This window comes from Dermacentor silvarum, chromosome 10 (genome assembly GCF_013339745.2).
Source record: "Dermacentor silvarum isolate Dsil-2018 chromosome 10, BIME_Dsil_1.4, whole genome shotgun sequence".
In the NCBI taxonomy this organism is placed as follows: Eukaryota; Metazoa; Arthropoda; class Arachnida; order Ixodida; family Ixodidae; genus Dermacentor; species Dermacentor silvarum.
Window position 1 is genome coordinate 7,166,467 of NC_051163.1, and position 13,342 is coordinate 7,179,808.

The 13,342-nt window shown below is 46.6% G+C and overlaps 1 protein-coding gene across 16 annotated transcripts in view; it reads right to left on the minus strand.

The window, feature by feature from the left end:
• The window catches only part of LOC119466304 (dystonin), a 228,329-nt gene that overhangs the window by 50,032 nt on the left and 164,955 nt on the right, over positions 1-13,342 (minus strand). For 15 of the 16 annotated variants that reach the window (XR_007464073.1, XM_049657593.1, XM_049657591.1 and 12 more), the window contains 9 exons: positions 12,504-12,587; positions 11,475-12,089; positions 10,693-10,887; positions 9,619-9,837; positions 6,805-7,017; positions 6,503-6,665; positions 4,858-4,959; positions 3,773-4,200; positions 2,786-3,154 (listed from right to left, as the gene is read on the minus strand). Coding sequence is in view for 15 of the 16 variants with exons in the window: in XM_049657593.1 (XP_049513550.1) it covers positions 2,786-3,154; positions 3,773-4,200; positions 4,858-4,959; positions 6,503-6,665; positions 6,805-7,017; positions 9,619-9,837; positions 10,693-10,887; positions 11,475-12,089; positions 12,504-12,587 (2,388 nt within the window). In the remaining variant the exon portion in view is untranslated. The remainder of the gene's footprint in view (positions 1-2,785; positions 3,155-3,772; positions 4,201-4,857; positions 4,960-6,502; positions 6,666-6,804; positions 7,018-9,618; positions 9,838-10,692; positions 10,888-11,474; positions 12,090-12,503; positions 12,588-13,342) is intronic. The other variant, XM_049657597.1, reaches the window with a different exon arrangement.

The following is a 13,342-nucleotide window of genomic DNA, read 5'->3' on the forward strand; positions in this document are numbered from 1 at the left end:
GTTACCATGTCCAATGGTAGCTGAGCACAGCCATCACGGTTTCTATTCTTCAAGTGGACTTAACTACATTAACACCGTGAATCAAGTAACTCACTGGATGTTAATTTATTATTGACAAAGAAGACACTGTTTTAATGCCTGTAATGTACTTGCATAATGTACTCAGAAGTGAAAAATTGTGTGCAACCTGCTCTCTAAGCCACCATTTTTGTTCTGCAGTTCCATGATGCGGCAGCAGCCAACCGATTGGTTGGCTGGTTCTCATGTCGGAGCGAATGCATTCTCATAATTCCCAATACGATATGCTTTTGTTTACACGTGCCGTGGGAATGCACATTCTCCATCTCAAGCTAGTAACTACCCTTGCTTAGTGCATTTCATGCGATACGCTTGAAATCAATGTAAACACAGCTACTGTACAGCCTCTTCAAGCATTTGGACAACACCAGACACCAAATGGAAACCTCTGTATCTACTACTAACCTGGCTAGGTGCCTATAGACACCGTTTCCAAACTTTGATCAAGTAACAAGCTCGGCAATGTCTTTAGACCCTCACTCTAAGGTAATTGTGTACCACCAGGATGCTTCCATGGCGAACTGGGTTAAAAACTGTCTTTAAAAGAAGCGAGGAAAGTTTCAACACCAAGGAACCCAGTTATCTTCTCAACAGTGAAAGCTTCTCAAGAGGCTCCTTCGACGTGAGCACTTTGGAAAGCAGGGGTGTGCAAATTCCAAATAGTAGATTTTGAACCGAATATCGAATCAAATCAAGCAACAAAGCCGAATATCGAATATCATAAAATTTAACACAAAGATGCTTCCAAATTTTATGCAAAAGAAAGTGCTGCACGTGCTCAGTAGGTTAATCACGTTACTTAACAACAATATTGCTAGCTATCAGTAACTTATGTACCTATGAATTGAGATGTATACAGTATGCTCTACTCTTATTAAAGGGAACACCAAGTTAGTATGCCGCCAGTGATAACTACTCCGTTCGTATATGAAGGTCTGGAAAATATTTTTTATCGATAGAATGCCTGAAATAGTGAAGTTGTGCCCACAGCAAGTTCACGCGGTGGTGCCCACTGTTGGCTCGACTTGCGAAGAGATGCGTGCCGATATCAGACACAAGTGTGTCCAGTGAGCGATGGTGAATTGTGACAAAGCAGGAATTGTGACAAGCAGGAGGGTGTCGCTGAACCTCGAACATGTCAAGCAGCTATGCTTCCTTCATGATAAAATTAAATAACTGCAGTTGTGATACTGCCAAACAAAAGTGCGATACTTGGAAATTTTGTTCACCACAAAGCATAATTTTCCTGTATATTATTTGCTGTGCGATAAGCTTGCTGATTTTTTTTTTCGTACGTCTGGTGGCGAAAAAATAACATTTTGGTAAAATCAATAGTATTTAAATTCGAAAAATGTTATTTAATTCACACTCAGTTTTCATTATTAAATTTGCTTTAGAAAATTTCAATTAACAGCTGCTGTCAAATGAACATACCAATTCCTCAATGAACAAATGCATAGAGATGGTTGCACAAGAAATAGTGTATTTGTACACTCATGCATGGCTGCCATATGACCATAAGGTGTGGGGCGACCTTCAAGTTGAATCGGGCACCTTTCTGCTCGTCGTTTCTCTGTGGTACAAGGTCTGAACAACTACTTCGCATGAATAACAATGCTTTGGCTGTTTGGAACTGGACGCCACAGGGCTAAACAATCTTATCTGAAACTAGAAAAAGATTTACAAAACTATTTGCAAATCTATTTTGCAAAACTAAAGCAACAGTATTTTTTTTTTTTCCGTTAATGCACAATAACAAGGACGATTGTCACAGCAATGTCCATGTATTGCCACCACAACTTCTCAGCATGCCATGCCTATAAGTCTCATTTCAAATTGCCTAGATGCTTGCACTCAAGTTCACTAATAGCCTGAGTGAGTACCACCGCCTGCAACAGTGCAATTATTTCCATCACCATCACAGCCTTGACATTGCTCATTCCTCTATGCATCAAACATGAATATACATTGGAATCTTGTTGATACGATTCTGCATAATACGCTTTTCAGGATAATATGTTTCTTTTTCTTTTCCCGGCCAACGTTCCATAGGAGCAATGTATTTTCATACGGTTATTGCGATAGAGTTTTCACCTGAAATTGAATATACGGCTGCAGAAGTGGGTTGTTACCGGCATTTATAAAACTCAAGGCTTTATAATATTACAGTGTACCCAGCTTAAATAGCATTCCAGCGACCCACGAACAATGTGCTAAGCCCCAGCCATACTGGAAGAAAGAACACACGCGGCATGCCGCCGGCGGTAGAACGCTGCTACGGAAGTGCTGCCACACCGACTGGCGGTGCGACACTGCTCAGTTGAGTAAGAAAATAGCAGCTTCTTTTTTGACTTCCAGAATTTTTTTTACGGACACTGAAAAGAAAGTTCAGCGCAAACTGACGAGCTATTTCAACGCTGCGGTGGCTGCAGTTTGTGTGGCGTCGAGGGATCAAATAGGATTTTTGAACAATACATTTGATTTTGCGGTTCCCGTAAAGAGTATCAACGAGATTCCACTGTAGCTGGCCACCAAACCATCATAACGCCCCCCATTTCTGATATGGACATTGTACTTTCCTAAAATAAGAGTCCTGCACAGCAGCCTCTATTCTGGCGTTACAAGTTCAAAGAACACCATGTTCAATAACTATGTCAAGGTCTGCTATAAGTGTTGAAACAGCAGATGACTGAAGCAAGGCCTCTACCTGCAAACTGTCCAAGAGCCGGGCCAGAGCTGCTTGGAACTCAGCTGAGGCTCCAGTGGCTGCCCCCAGTGCACGCTCCCGCTCCTCCAGCCTTGACACCATCTCAGCCCAGTGGCGTTTTATGCCATCCAGCTGTTCACGAAGGCGTCTTGCAGTCGGACCATCCTTGTCGTCTAGCTGGTCCAGAAGTTCCTGTGCGCAGGTTGTGAAGCGGCGAAGCAGGGGCTCCTGAGAGGTCAGCTCGTCACGCATGCACAGCACCTGCTGCGTCTGGGCAGCCACCAGGCGTGGCTCAGTCGCAATTGGACCCAACACCTGGAACATCTTGTCCTTCTGGATGAGCCAGTTGTGCAGAAGATCGTGGGTATCCTGCAGAAGAAAAGGCAAAAGAAGTTTTTCACACACAACACTTCTCACTGAATGCAATAGCCAGCCAAGAAAGCACATCTGCAGAGTGTGTGCATAAACTGTCTTGACAAATTTGAATTGCTGTAACTACACACATTTACAAACAATATGGAGGGGAGACTGACTGTTTTCAAGCAACAATTACTCGCAACGCATAAATTTGAATGTCACATGTGATGTCACGTAGCTGTCCTCAAGAACATTTCATTTTGTCAAACACTTTATTGTTCAGCACAGATTCCGAGTCATTTACAGCGTCTAGTTGGTCCACAAGTGCCTGTGCGCAGGTTGTGAAGCGACGAAGCAGGGGCTCCTGAGAGGTCAGCTCGTCACGCATGCACAGCACCTGCTGTGTCTGTGCAGCCACCAGGCGTGGCTCGGTCGCAGGCGTTGCTGAACAGGGAACACTGAAATTGCAATTCCAGTGTTCCCTGTTCTATCAGTCATATATGCAGCACTTTGTGTGTATGAAGGTGCCCATTAGCCCTCTGCCTTAAAAAGAGCAGTTGTAGCAGTGATAATTTGTTCAAATGAGACGCCAACAAGCCTCTGTTGTCGAAGCTGTGCGTGCCAACCAACCTGGAACTCCTTCAGCAACTGTATCAGGAGGAGGCGCGAGCGCAATGCCCCCTGCAGCCCTTGCCAGCGGCTGAGCAGCTCATCCAGCTGTGCCTGAAGGGCGTCGGCTCCGGGTGCTTGTGGCCGGCGCCGCAGGAGCTCCTGGGCCTGAAGGCGTGCCCGGTCCACCTCAAGTTGCTTCTCTTGCAGCTCTGTCTGCAGCTCGCGCAGCTGTGACAGCTGTTGGTGGGCCAGCTCCTGGCTGGCCGGCAAGTCACGGGGCACGCTACGGCTCTTGACAAAGGTTAGCAGCGTGCGAATGGCCTCGGTGCACATCCGCAGCTCCTCGGATAGCGAGTCCGCCTCCTGCTGCCGGTCCGAGAGACGCACACCGAGCAGGTGGTAACGGTGGTTCATCTCGGACAGTTGCTGTTGCACGGGGCTCAGGTCTGGGCCAAAGAGTGAAGAGAGGAGAGGCAAGATGGATCAGGACACAGCATGCAACCAGCACCACATTGAGACGGAGCCAGGCGGCTACCAGCTGCGACTAGTCAACATGAGGCCATGGCAGTTGCTGCTTCATACGCACAATTTGCAGACTAGGTATAAAGTGAATGGCAAAAAACAAAAGAACATAGGATTAATAGAATTAGAATGTCAGATGAATGTCAGGTGAATGAAGATACAGACGGAGAAAGAATGAACCCAGTCAGTAGCACTTAGAACTAGTGCGTAATGTGCTTGCTTGCACTCATAATGGCATAGAGAAGTGGGGCAGGAAAAGTGAGAAACCGCATAATTAGTTTGCTGGCTGATAGCGCTCATGCAGATATTGTGGCTGCACAGTGCAGTGCTGGACAATCATCTGTGGTACCTAAAGCCGTCTGCTCCTGCCGCACATTTCTAAATGTTGCCGCACGGACCTGTGTTTGTACATATTACTTGGAAACAATTCCTCGGTAGCTACTCTGGCAAATTAAACCAAACATTGGTGTGGTTGCAGGCACTCATGATGACAGTCGCAGCTAGCAGCCCTCCACAGCCCCACTGTCTCGAGCGAGTGGTGCTCGGCACAGTAGCCACACCCCAGGTCCCACCGCACTCACCCTCGAGGGGCCCAAACTGGTCGATCGAGCTGTGCCTACTGCTAAAACCACTGGAGGCACTGGACTGTGGACTCTGCAGTGCCCTTCCTTCGGGTGATGACTCTATCAGGGTGCATGCGGGTTAGCAGGGAGACAGAAGAGGTTAGCTTCCAGAGGAGACCAGCACAAGAGAACCCAAGAGATACGCCCCATTATGCGGAGAAAAATAAACAATTTTCACAGCTCTGAATGACTTGCACAGGCAAAGCCACGACAGCAATAACCTCAGTGTAATTGCAGCATAAAGGCTAAGGGCAGCATGTGCTAAAGAATGCAGTGCCACCATGTTGAAGCCATTGCATGCAGTGGGCTGTGTGCAGCTGAACATTATGACCACCTGGACTTGCAGAGCTTGTGCACAGGGATCTAGCAATTCATTAACAAAAGACATCTCATTTCACTGACACTAACAGCAGTCGTGTCACAATTTGCGCAATAGGTATGTAGCCACCCCTAACCATAACATCCCTCATTTCTCCCCAACTTTTGCAAGCTGCAAACTTATTTACCAGTATAGGAAAGGAGAGCTATATTAGATGTAGGCTTAGTAATAAGGTACAAATATGTACCGTATATTCTGGTGCATAAGTCACATTTTTTTTCCAGAATTTTTCGTCAGTGCATCTTATAGAATAGTGCAACTTATGCAAGTTTATTTATTTTTTTTCCCCGGAGAAACTGCTGTCAAAATTGGATTGGATGCTGTGGTCACGTGAAGTGCGCTGGGTTGACCTCCTCTGGCACTTGTACGGGTTGTGTGCGCGCTATGGAGGTATCGGGTTCTTCTCGTGATTGAGTTGCCGAGCACCATGTGAAAAGGACGAAGCAGCAGCAAGCGGTGGCATGCCGACCATGAGTCGACCAACCCCAAAGTCGTCGCATCTGCAGATTGCTTTCAAGATACGACGCACACCGCTGCGCTAACTACGCAGTTGCTACCACAATACAAGCTACCACCCCCCCCCTCCCTCCCTCCCGTGCTGCCTTCCTGCTTTCCTCCCTTGTGCGCGATTCGGCTCACCATCGCAGGCTTCCACTCGCACATACGGCATGTGGGGACGATGTTATCACCCTTGGACTTTGCGCGGAACAACCTGGCGACCACAACGACAGAAATGCGCCTCGAATGTCCATGGCACCCATATGCTTGTGAGTGACCCACGTTAACGAAGTAAAACGTCACTAATTTTTTTAATTGCTTTCCGAATGAACAGGTGCGTCTTATACACTGGTGTGACTTATATATGTTGTTTTTTTTGGTAAAACTGCCGTTTTGAGGGGGCTACAACTTATACAAAGGTGCGACTTATAGCCCGGAAAATATGGTAGGCAAGATTCCTTTCTTTTCTTGAAAGCAAATTATGACACCCAGTAATCAACTTACGAAGCCATAACATCAGAATACTGACACAGCCAGGGCTGCGCATTCTCTTATCTTTCATGACTGTCAAAAAGACTTGGCACATGGCACAGCTGAACAAGGACTACGTTAATGCTTGCACTATGCATGCTTATAGAGTTCCACAATACAGCCAGCAAAGCCACAGGCCTCCAAGGTTCTGTAGCGGCTACTGGCTACAGACTGCGGCTGGGAGCAATGACCCACCGTGAGTGCTGCCGCCATTGGCATAGGGTTCCTTGTGGGGGCTGCCTCCCTTGCGGGCAGGTGGGCGTGAGCGGCTGTCCACCCGCAGCGCGTCATAGCTGCGACCCAACTCGTTGACACGGTCCATGGTGGATGCGTACTCGGCATGCTCCTTCACCAGAGGCTGCGCAAGTTGCAACACCAACCAAAATGTAGGCGTTCCATCCTCCTAACTTTGTATCCACCAGGAGCGACACCAGGGCCAGAAAACATTTGACAAAGGGTGTAGATGGCATGAATTGCTCGCCAACTGAAGCACACACCTTGATCTCAGCAGCCTGTCGGCGCAGGATGTCTCGGTCCAGGGCCAGGGAACCGAGTGTGTCGAGGCGTCCCTCAGTTGTCTGCAGCCAAGTCAACACTTGCTGTCGCAGTGTCTCGTACGCTGCCCCTTGCTCAGCACGTTGCCGTCCCTGCCTCTCCCGCTCAGACAGCACTTCACCAAGCTCTTTCCATTGTTGCTCCAGCTGCTTCACCTACACACACAGCAATGCAAGAATGAATTAACAACCCCAAGCAGGTTTCATTTTGTCAAGCAGCGATTCCGTGGGTTCTAAGGAATGTGGTTGAAGACCTTTCATTAATGAATATGGCAGCTGGGGTATTACAGAATCCACTTCAAGACATACATATAATTGAGACAAATCATGACGGGGTACATAAGGCAAAGAGCTTTCCCACTATTACATTACGTAAGAGACTCTCGGGAACCTAGGGCGCGATCTTGTACGCGTTCCAAAATGGAACGCCTCCGTTCTATTTTGGAACGCGTACAAGATCGCGCCCCTAATGCACTCAGAGCAATACAGAGAGGAAAAGTGCTCAACAAACTTGCACCCCTGTCACACAGGAAGCTTTGATCCTTACTGGTGATATTGCAGAAGCCCCAAAACGTAAAGAAGTATAAGAAGATAAAAGTCGAGCATGCCTGAATATTACTGCATTGCAGCGCTGCAATGCAATTACTACAATGAGCCCAATCAGCATTGACTGCAAAACAACAGAATGCGCTTGCGCGACTCTGGTATTAGCATCTAGGCATGCAACAATGGAAAAAACAAAAACAAAACATCTTGCACCTTGTTTACCACTCTGAAGGTTAACCTGTCAATGCTGTAAATATATGGCGCCACTAACAAGTCCCCAATGGTCGATGTCGTATATTCACAGCGCTGTCTATTTTTGGAAAACGTGCAAAATTTTCAACTCTGTTGCCCAGCAGGTGCTGTCACCCTGTGTGGATAAAAGCAATTTTTTATTTTCTCCGTAGTCTCTTCGGTTTTCATTCCACGGCTTTAAGCTGGAGTTTCGGTGACCGATTGCGCATCCGCGCATGCGAGGGCATACAGTGGTTAGTTTTGGTTTTGTCTCGTTGGCTGTTTCCGTTTGTTGCGCTTCTAAAAACTAATGTCTAACTGGTTTCTAATCTCACAAAGGATCACCGCTAGATGCTTGCCCGTCCCTTGCTCACAGCGGTGCGATTACATCTGTATACAGGCAGGCGTTGGTATAAACAAACGATGCTGCCTGCGTTTGTTTTCCTGTGACTCTGCTCGTGAAAGCTGATGGACCCTCGTTGGCGATGGAACAAGAGATTACTGCCAGTTTATGACTCATTTGGTTTTCCTGACGGGCACACAACCATTGAGTTTTCTTGCATGCGCTCACATACATGGTCCGATTACGCACACGCTAGTTTCTCTGCTGAAAGTGAGTTGAGCACCAATTCCTACGATGCAGATTACTACCCTAGTGCTTGAGTGTATGTACTTTTTTACCGTTATTAAAATTATTTATGGAATCCCATCTGTATGCCTGAATAAACAATGTATGTTTACGAAAAGGAAAATATTTTTTGTCATATTATGGTGTCACTCAAAAATTGCAGTACATTTTTTTCGAAATAGGTCAGTGAACACTTTAAACATGCAATTAAAAAATTCTACTCTGGGGGGAGGGGGGGGGGTCACATTTGGCAAAAATAATTGAGCCTCATGGGTTAATTTGCATTGCTCAAGTTTCTGGATACACCACGCTTCAACAACATTTCAAGAGAAAAGAGTGGGGAAAAAAATTCAGGGAATATCGGCACCACTTGCACGAGCTACATATTATAGACAGCAAACAGCTGCTAGTATCACTTTCTTTCATCTCACTACTCATTTATGACTACCCAGTGCATTGTGGAATGGCACAGTCAGGGTCGAGGGCTGTACTGCACTTTTTTTTTTTACCTTCAAGGTACTGACAAGATATTTTTTACTATTCATTTTACTCTGTTAAATGAAGGTCGTAGAGCTTTAAATGCTAGAAAAAATAGTGGCAGGCCTCAGAGTGCCATAAATATTTTAATACAACAGCTTTTCCACAGCCAGTTTCGGTTTCGTTTCTCAGGAGGATACCGAGTCATGACGACACAGTATATTGGAGCAGGACATTGTGGTATTTTGACACTCGCTCCGGTCCGCTATGCTGCTACGTCGGCCCTCACAATGAGCAGCATACGAGGCGACCGAGTGAGCGGGAACGAGTGTCAAAACGTCGCAATGTCCTGCTCCGACATATTGTGTCGTGACGTCATGACTCGGTATCCTCCTGTAAACGAAATTGAAACTGGCTGAGCAAAAGATGTTATATTAAATTATTAATGGCACTCTGCGGCTTGTACCTTTTCTTCTAGAGCTTCATCATCATCATCGTCAGCCTATATTTTAGGTCCACTGCAGGACGAAGGCCTCTCCCTGCGATCTCCAATTACCCCTGTCTTGCGCTAGCCTATTCCAACTTGTGCCTGCAAATTTCCTAACCTCATCACCCCATCTGGTTTTCTGCCGACCTCGACAGAAAACAGTCAGTTTTCTGCCGACTTCTAGAGCTTAGAGGTCTAGAACTTTCCTTTAACGCAAGAAATAAAAAGTCGAAAATATCGTGTCAGTACCCTTTTCAGTAAAGAGGGCCAGATGCGAGGCAAAGGCTGCTTGGTGAAAAATGAAAAGATTTGAGGCATGGGCACAAAGTAGGACATAATTTGCAGTGTGTACTGTTCACTGTAAAAAGCAAGAAGGTCCCATGCATACCTTGTCACGCACAGGCCCAGTATCGGTGACATCGCGTTTAGCACACAAGGCACGTCCCGCACGCAGCAAGTCCTCAAACTCGTCCTTGCGCAGGTTGCGCTGATTCATGGCGTGCTCGAGGCGCGGCTGCTCTTCGCCCTCCACAGCTTGCAGCACACTGGCAAGCCACTCTTCAAAGCGGTTCGCCATGCCAGTGAATTGGTCCAGGCAGCTCGACACCTGTGCAGCACATGGACACACTGCCTTGTGGAAAGAGCAACATTCAAGGGGAATTGGCAATGCCTCAGCATAATATTTTATCCTAGGTAATGGACCATCAAGGCTGTCAACACTATGAACACAGTTTATGTTTACGCTAGAGCCAACACAAATCATAAAACAACCTCTTTGAAACAAAGATCTAAATAAAAGGAAATTGCAATGCCTGGTGAAGTGCATGCAAATTCACAGTGATGGGAGAGGACATGCTTATGAGCTGCATTTTTACACACATTCATTCACTAACTACTGCTGTGTATTCTCTACCTTGTTCGATACAGAAAGCTGTAACAAAGGTCAGATTTGAGAGCACTGCACCAGGAAGGAAACCGAAACCATCAGCTTCCCCCAGGCAAAGCCAGAGACATCAGCACATGGCACAGGCAATGACGAAGAGAGTTTTGATTATGTTAGGAGGCCCACCAAATAAAGATTTCTGTATGTCACATTCTAATGTCAACTCCTTGCTTTCACAATATGTAAATTCAGTTTGCAGAATTGTGACCACTAAAGAGTATATTAACTATGTATGTTAACTCATGCATAAAACAAAAGGTTCGTTTGCCTGCTTTACCCTCTCCCACCCACCTACTTCTCGATACATACCGTGCACAAACCTACAGAGCTATTGCTTAAAATACAAGCAACAGTATCAACAGACTGTGTTATAAAGCTCAAGAAGGTGTAAAAAAGCAGCTGAAGTGCTTCCTGTATGCCTGACCCTTAGCATGATACGACAAGGAGCCTTTGTGATGAGCTCAAAGTGTCCAGCAGGCTTTGAATAAGTAACTGCCAGAAACAAGTTGGTGCACTTGCCTCGTCAAGCAATTCGCCCCTCCTTGATGACTTGTCAAGTACTTTCTCGTAGCGGCTATTGATGTCTTTGAGCTTGGCCTCTACCTTCTTGGCCAAGCGAGCATTGCCAGGCAGCTCCCGAGCTGAAGCATTGAGAGCGTCAATAAATGGACGCTGGCCATCGATTTCTGACCGAAGCACACGGTGTTCGTGAATCTGAAAATGGAAAAGCAATGCATCGCGTTACAGAGCACTTTTGCATGAATGCAACAATGGTGCTGCAATTCCTTGCAGCACAAGGAGGAATAAAAGGCACCGGGAATGCCGTGCAAGCTGCTGTTCGGCCATAAACCTGCACATAGCCTGTAAATATATTCTTCCATATGTTTAGCACATGTGTCATCCCTGTCACAATATGTTTGAAACTTTTGCATAATGGTGGCTCTTATACATACTGCTGCTGCAGTATCACAATGCTTGTGATAGTGTAGTAGCTTGTAATACCGATCCTATGCTTGGTCATATGGTCCTGCCTTGAACAGCAGACTGTCCCCCCCCCCCCCCCCTCCCACCATAGAGCCTAAAAAAATCCCAGATGACGCAAGCTATTATGAAGCTCTCCTAGACTTTGACTATGGCATATTTCATAGTTCTGGGTGATATTTTCTGGGTGATAAACTGCATCTGTCGTAAGTGTATGTCAGACACACTTTTATTTATTTTCATATGCAGTGTAACTAAAAATCAGCAATTGACTAATGCCTGCCTTTGGTGTGACTTACAACCTGAATGGCACTCCTCACCTGCTCATCAAGACGATCCCTCATCAAGCTGGCAAGCTTGGCGCTTTGGCCGCGTTGGGTGGCCTCCAGCTCATCAAGAAGCCGCAGCACACGGTCCAGACCATCTGCAATGTCCTGCGACTGCACAAGTGCAGTCTGCAGCTGCTTGCTACGCTCGCCTACAAGCGACAGCATCTGCTGGTACACCTCCTCCAGGTTGCGTACAGCCTCCTCGACGGCAGGCCCACCAGACGGTGGCAGCGCCTGCGCTGCCTGCTTCGCCGTCTCGATCAGCCGCCCCTGGCCGACAGCCTCAAGGTGGAAGGCCCGCACACGTTCCAGTTGTTCCTGGATTGCAGGTGGCTCAGCTGCTGTTGGCTCCTCAAGCAGCCGCTTGGCACTGCGCTGTGCCTCATTTAGCCAAGCCGTGGCCCTCTCCATGGCCTCGTGGTAGGCACGCTTGCGTTCTGTCAGGCCCGAAAACTGGTCCCCGAGCTTGTTCACACGGCTCAGCAGGTTCTGGTATTCGGTGCTCACATGAGACACCTCAGCGCGAACCTCGCTCTCCGAGGGCTCCAAATGGCTCAGCCTCTGTGGCAGGCTTGTGCGGTGGTCATTCAGCATGCGGAGATATTCCTGTAAGAAAATGCAAAAGAAAGCAATGGGCTCAGTTAAACTTCTAAGGGTTGCTTTTATAAGCAAATAAAAATGAATTCCAAGGGACAGCAACAAAATATTGGGAAATTTGTTTGTGTAAACTGTACATACAAGTGCTCACTGCTGTCAGCAACGTTATAAGAGATTGTTGAAGGTTCATTCAAGTGAAGTTTATTTAACTGGTTTCCTACCATATGATAGAGAACACAGAGCTCGCACAATCTCAGGATATGTAAAGCAAGGCAACGCAGACAATTGGTTTCAGTTCAGATCATAGCTGGAATGTTAATTCTGCGACACATGAAACTGCACCTTGTAGACACTGTAAGCAGCCAAGGCAATATAAACAATTCTGCAGATATTCCATCGAGCATGTCAAAACAGGATGCTCACCTTAGATTCATCCACAAACCGCTGAGCAGCCATGGTGATGAAACGAAGGTCTGCTTGGTGGGCAATTACATCACTAGAAAATGCCTGGGGGAAACAAAGAGAGAGAGAGGAAAAAAAAAAAAAAGATGACTTGTAAATGTCCTGCAGGTAAAAGGCTTCGGCTAATACAACTCTGCCATAAATGCATCTTACCCCTTTTATTATATATATATATATATATATATATATATATATATATATATATATTGCTTACACAATTACACATTACAGCATTTTATTTATCTTGCTGCATCACTATTTTGTGGCAACTGCATGTTGCTAGGGTAACAAGTGATCGTCAGGAGCTTCTAAAAAGTGTATTTGTGACCACCTCTCAACGCTAATGAACCTAGAAACTACACAGAAACTCCAAATGTGGAATTTCATGCATGTATCTTGGCCAAAAAGTCATTTCTGTGCAAACACCACACTACTCAGATATGAAAACCCAGCAGCACAAAACATTTTCAATGTTCACAAACAATATCCTGCAGTTGGTTAGAAGTGGCAAAAATGGCAAAGGAACACACTGCCGATCCAGAAACTGAGGCTGAACCGCAGCCGTGGCCTAGTGGTAGAACGCCCGCCTCGGCTGCGGGAGGCTGTGGGTTCGATTCCCACCGCCGCCGGGCACCCACTGGTTCAAAAGGGTACAAGCGTACCCCGGCCTGGCGTTCGGCTTCCTTCAGGGGTGATACGCTTGGGAAAGGAGCCTGCGCCCTGAATTCCCGTCGAAACCAACGTGAGCACGGAAAACAAGTGATGTCTGGGCCGCTCCCATGGCGGTTATTTCCCATGTG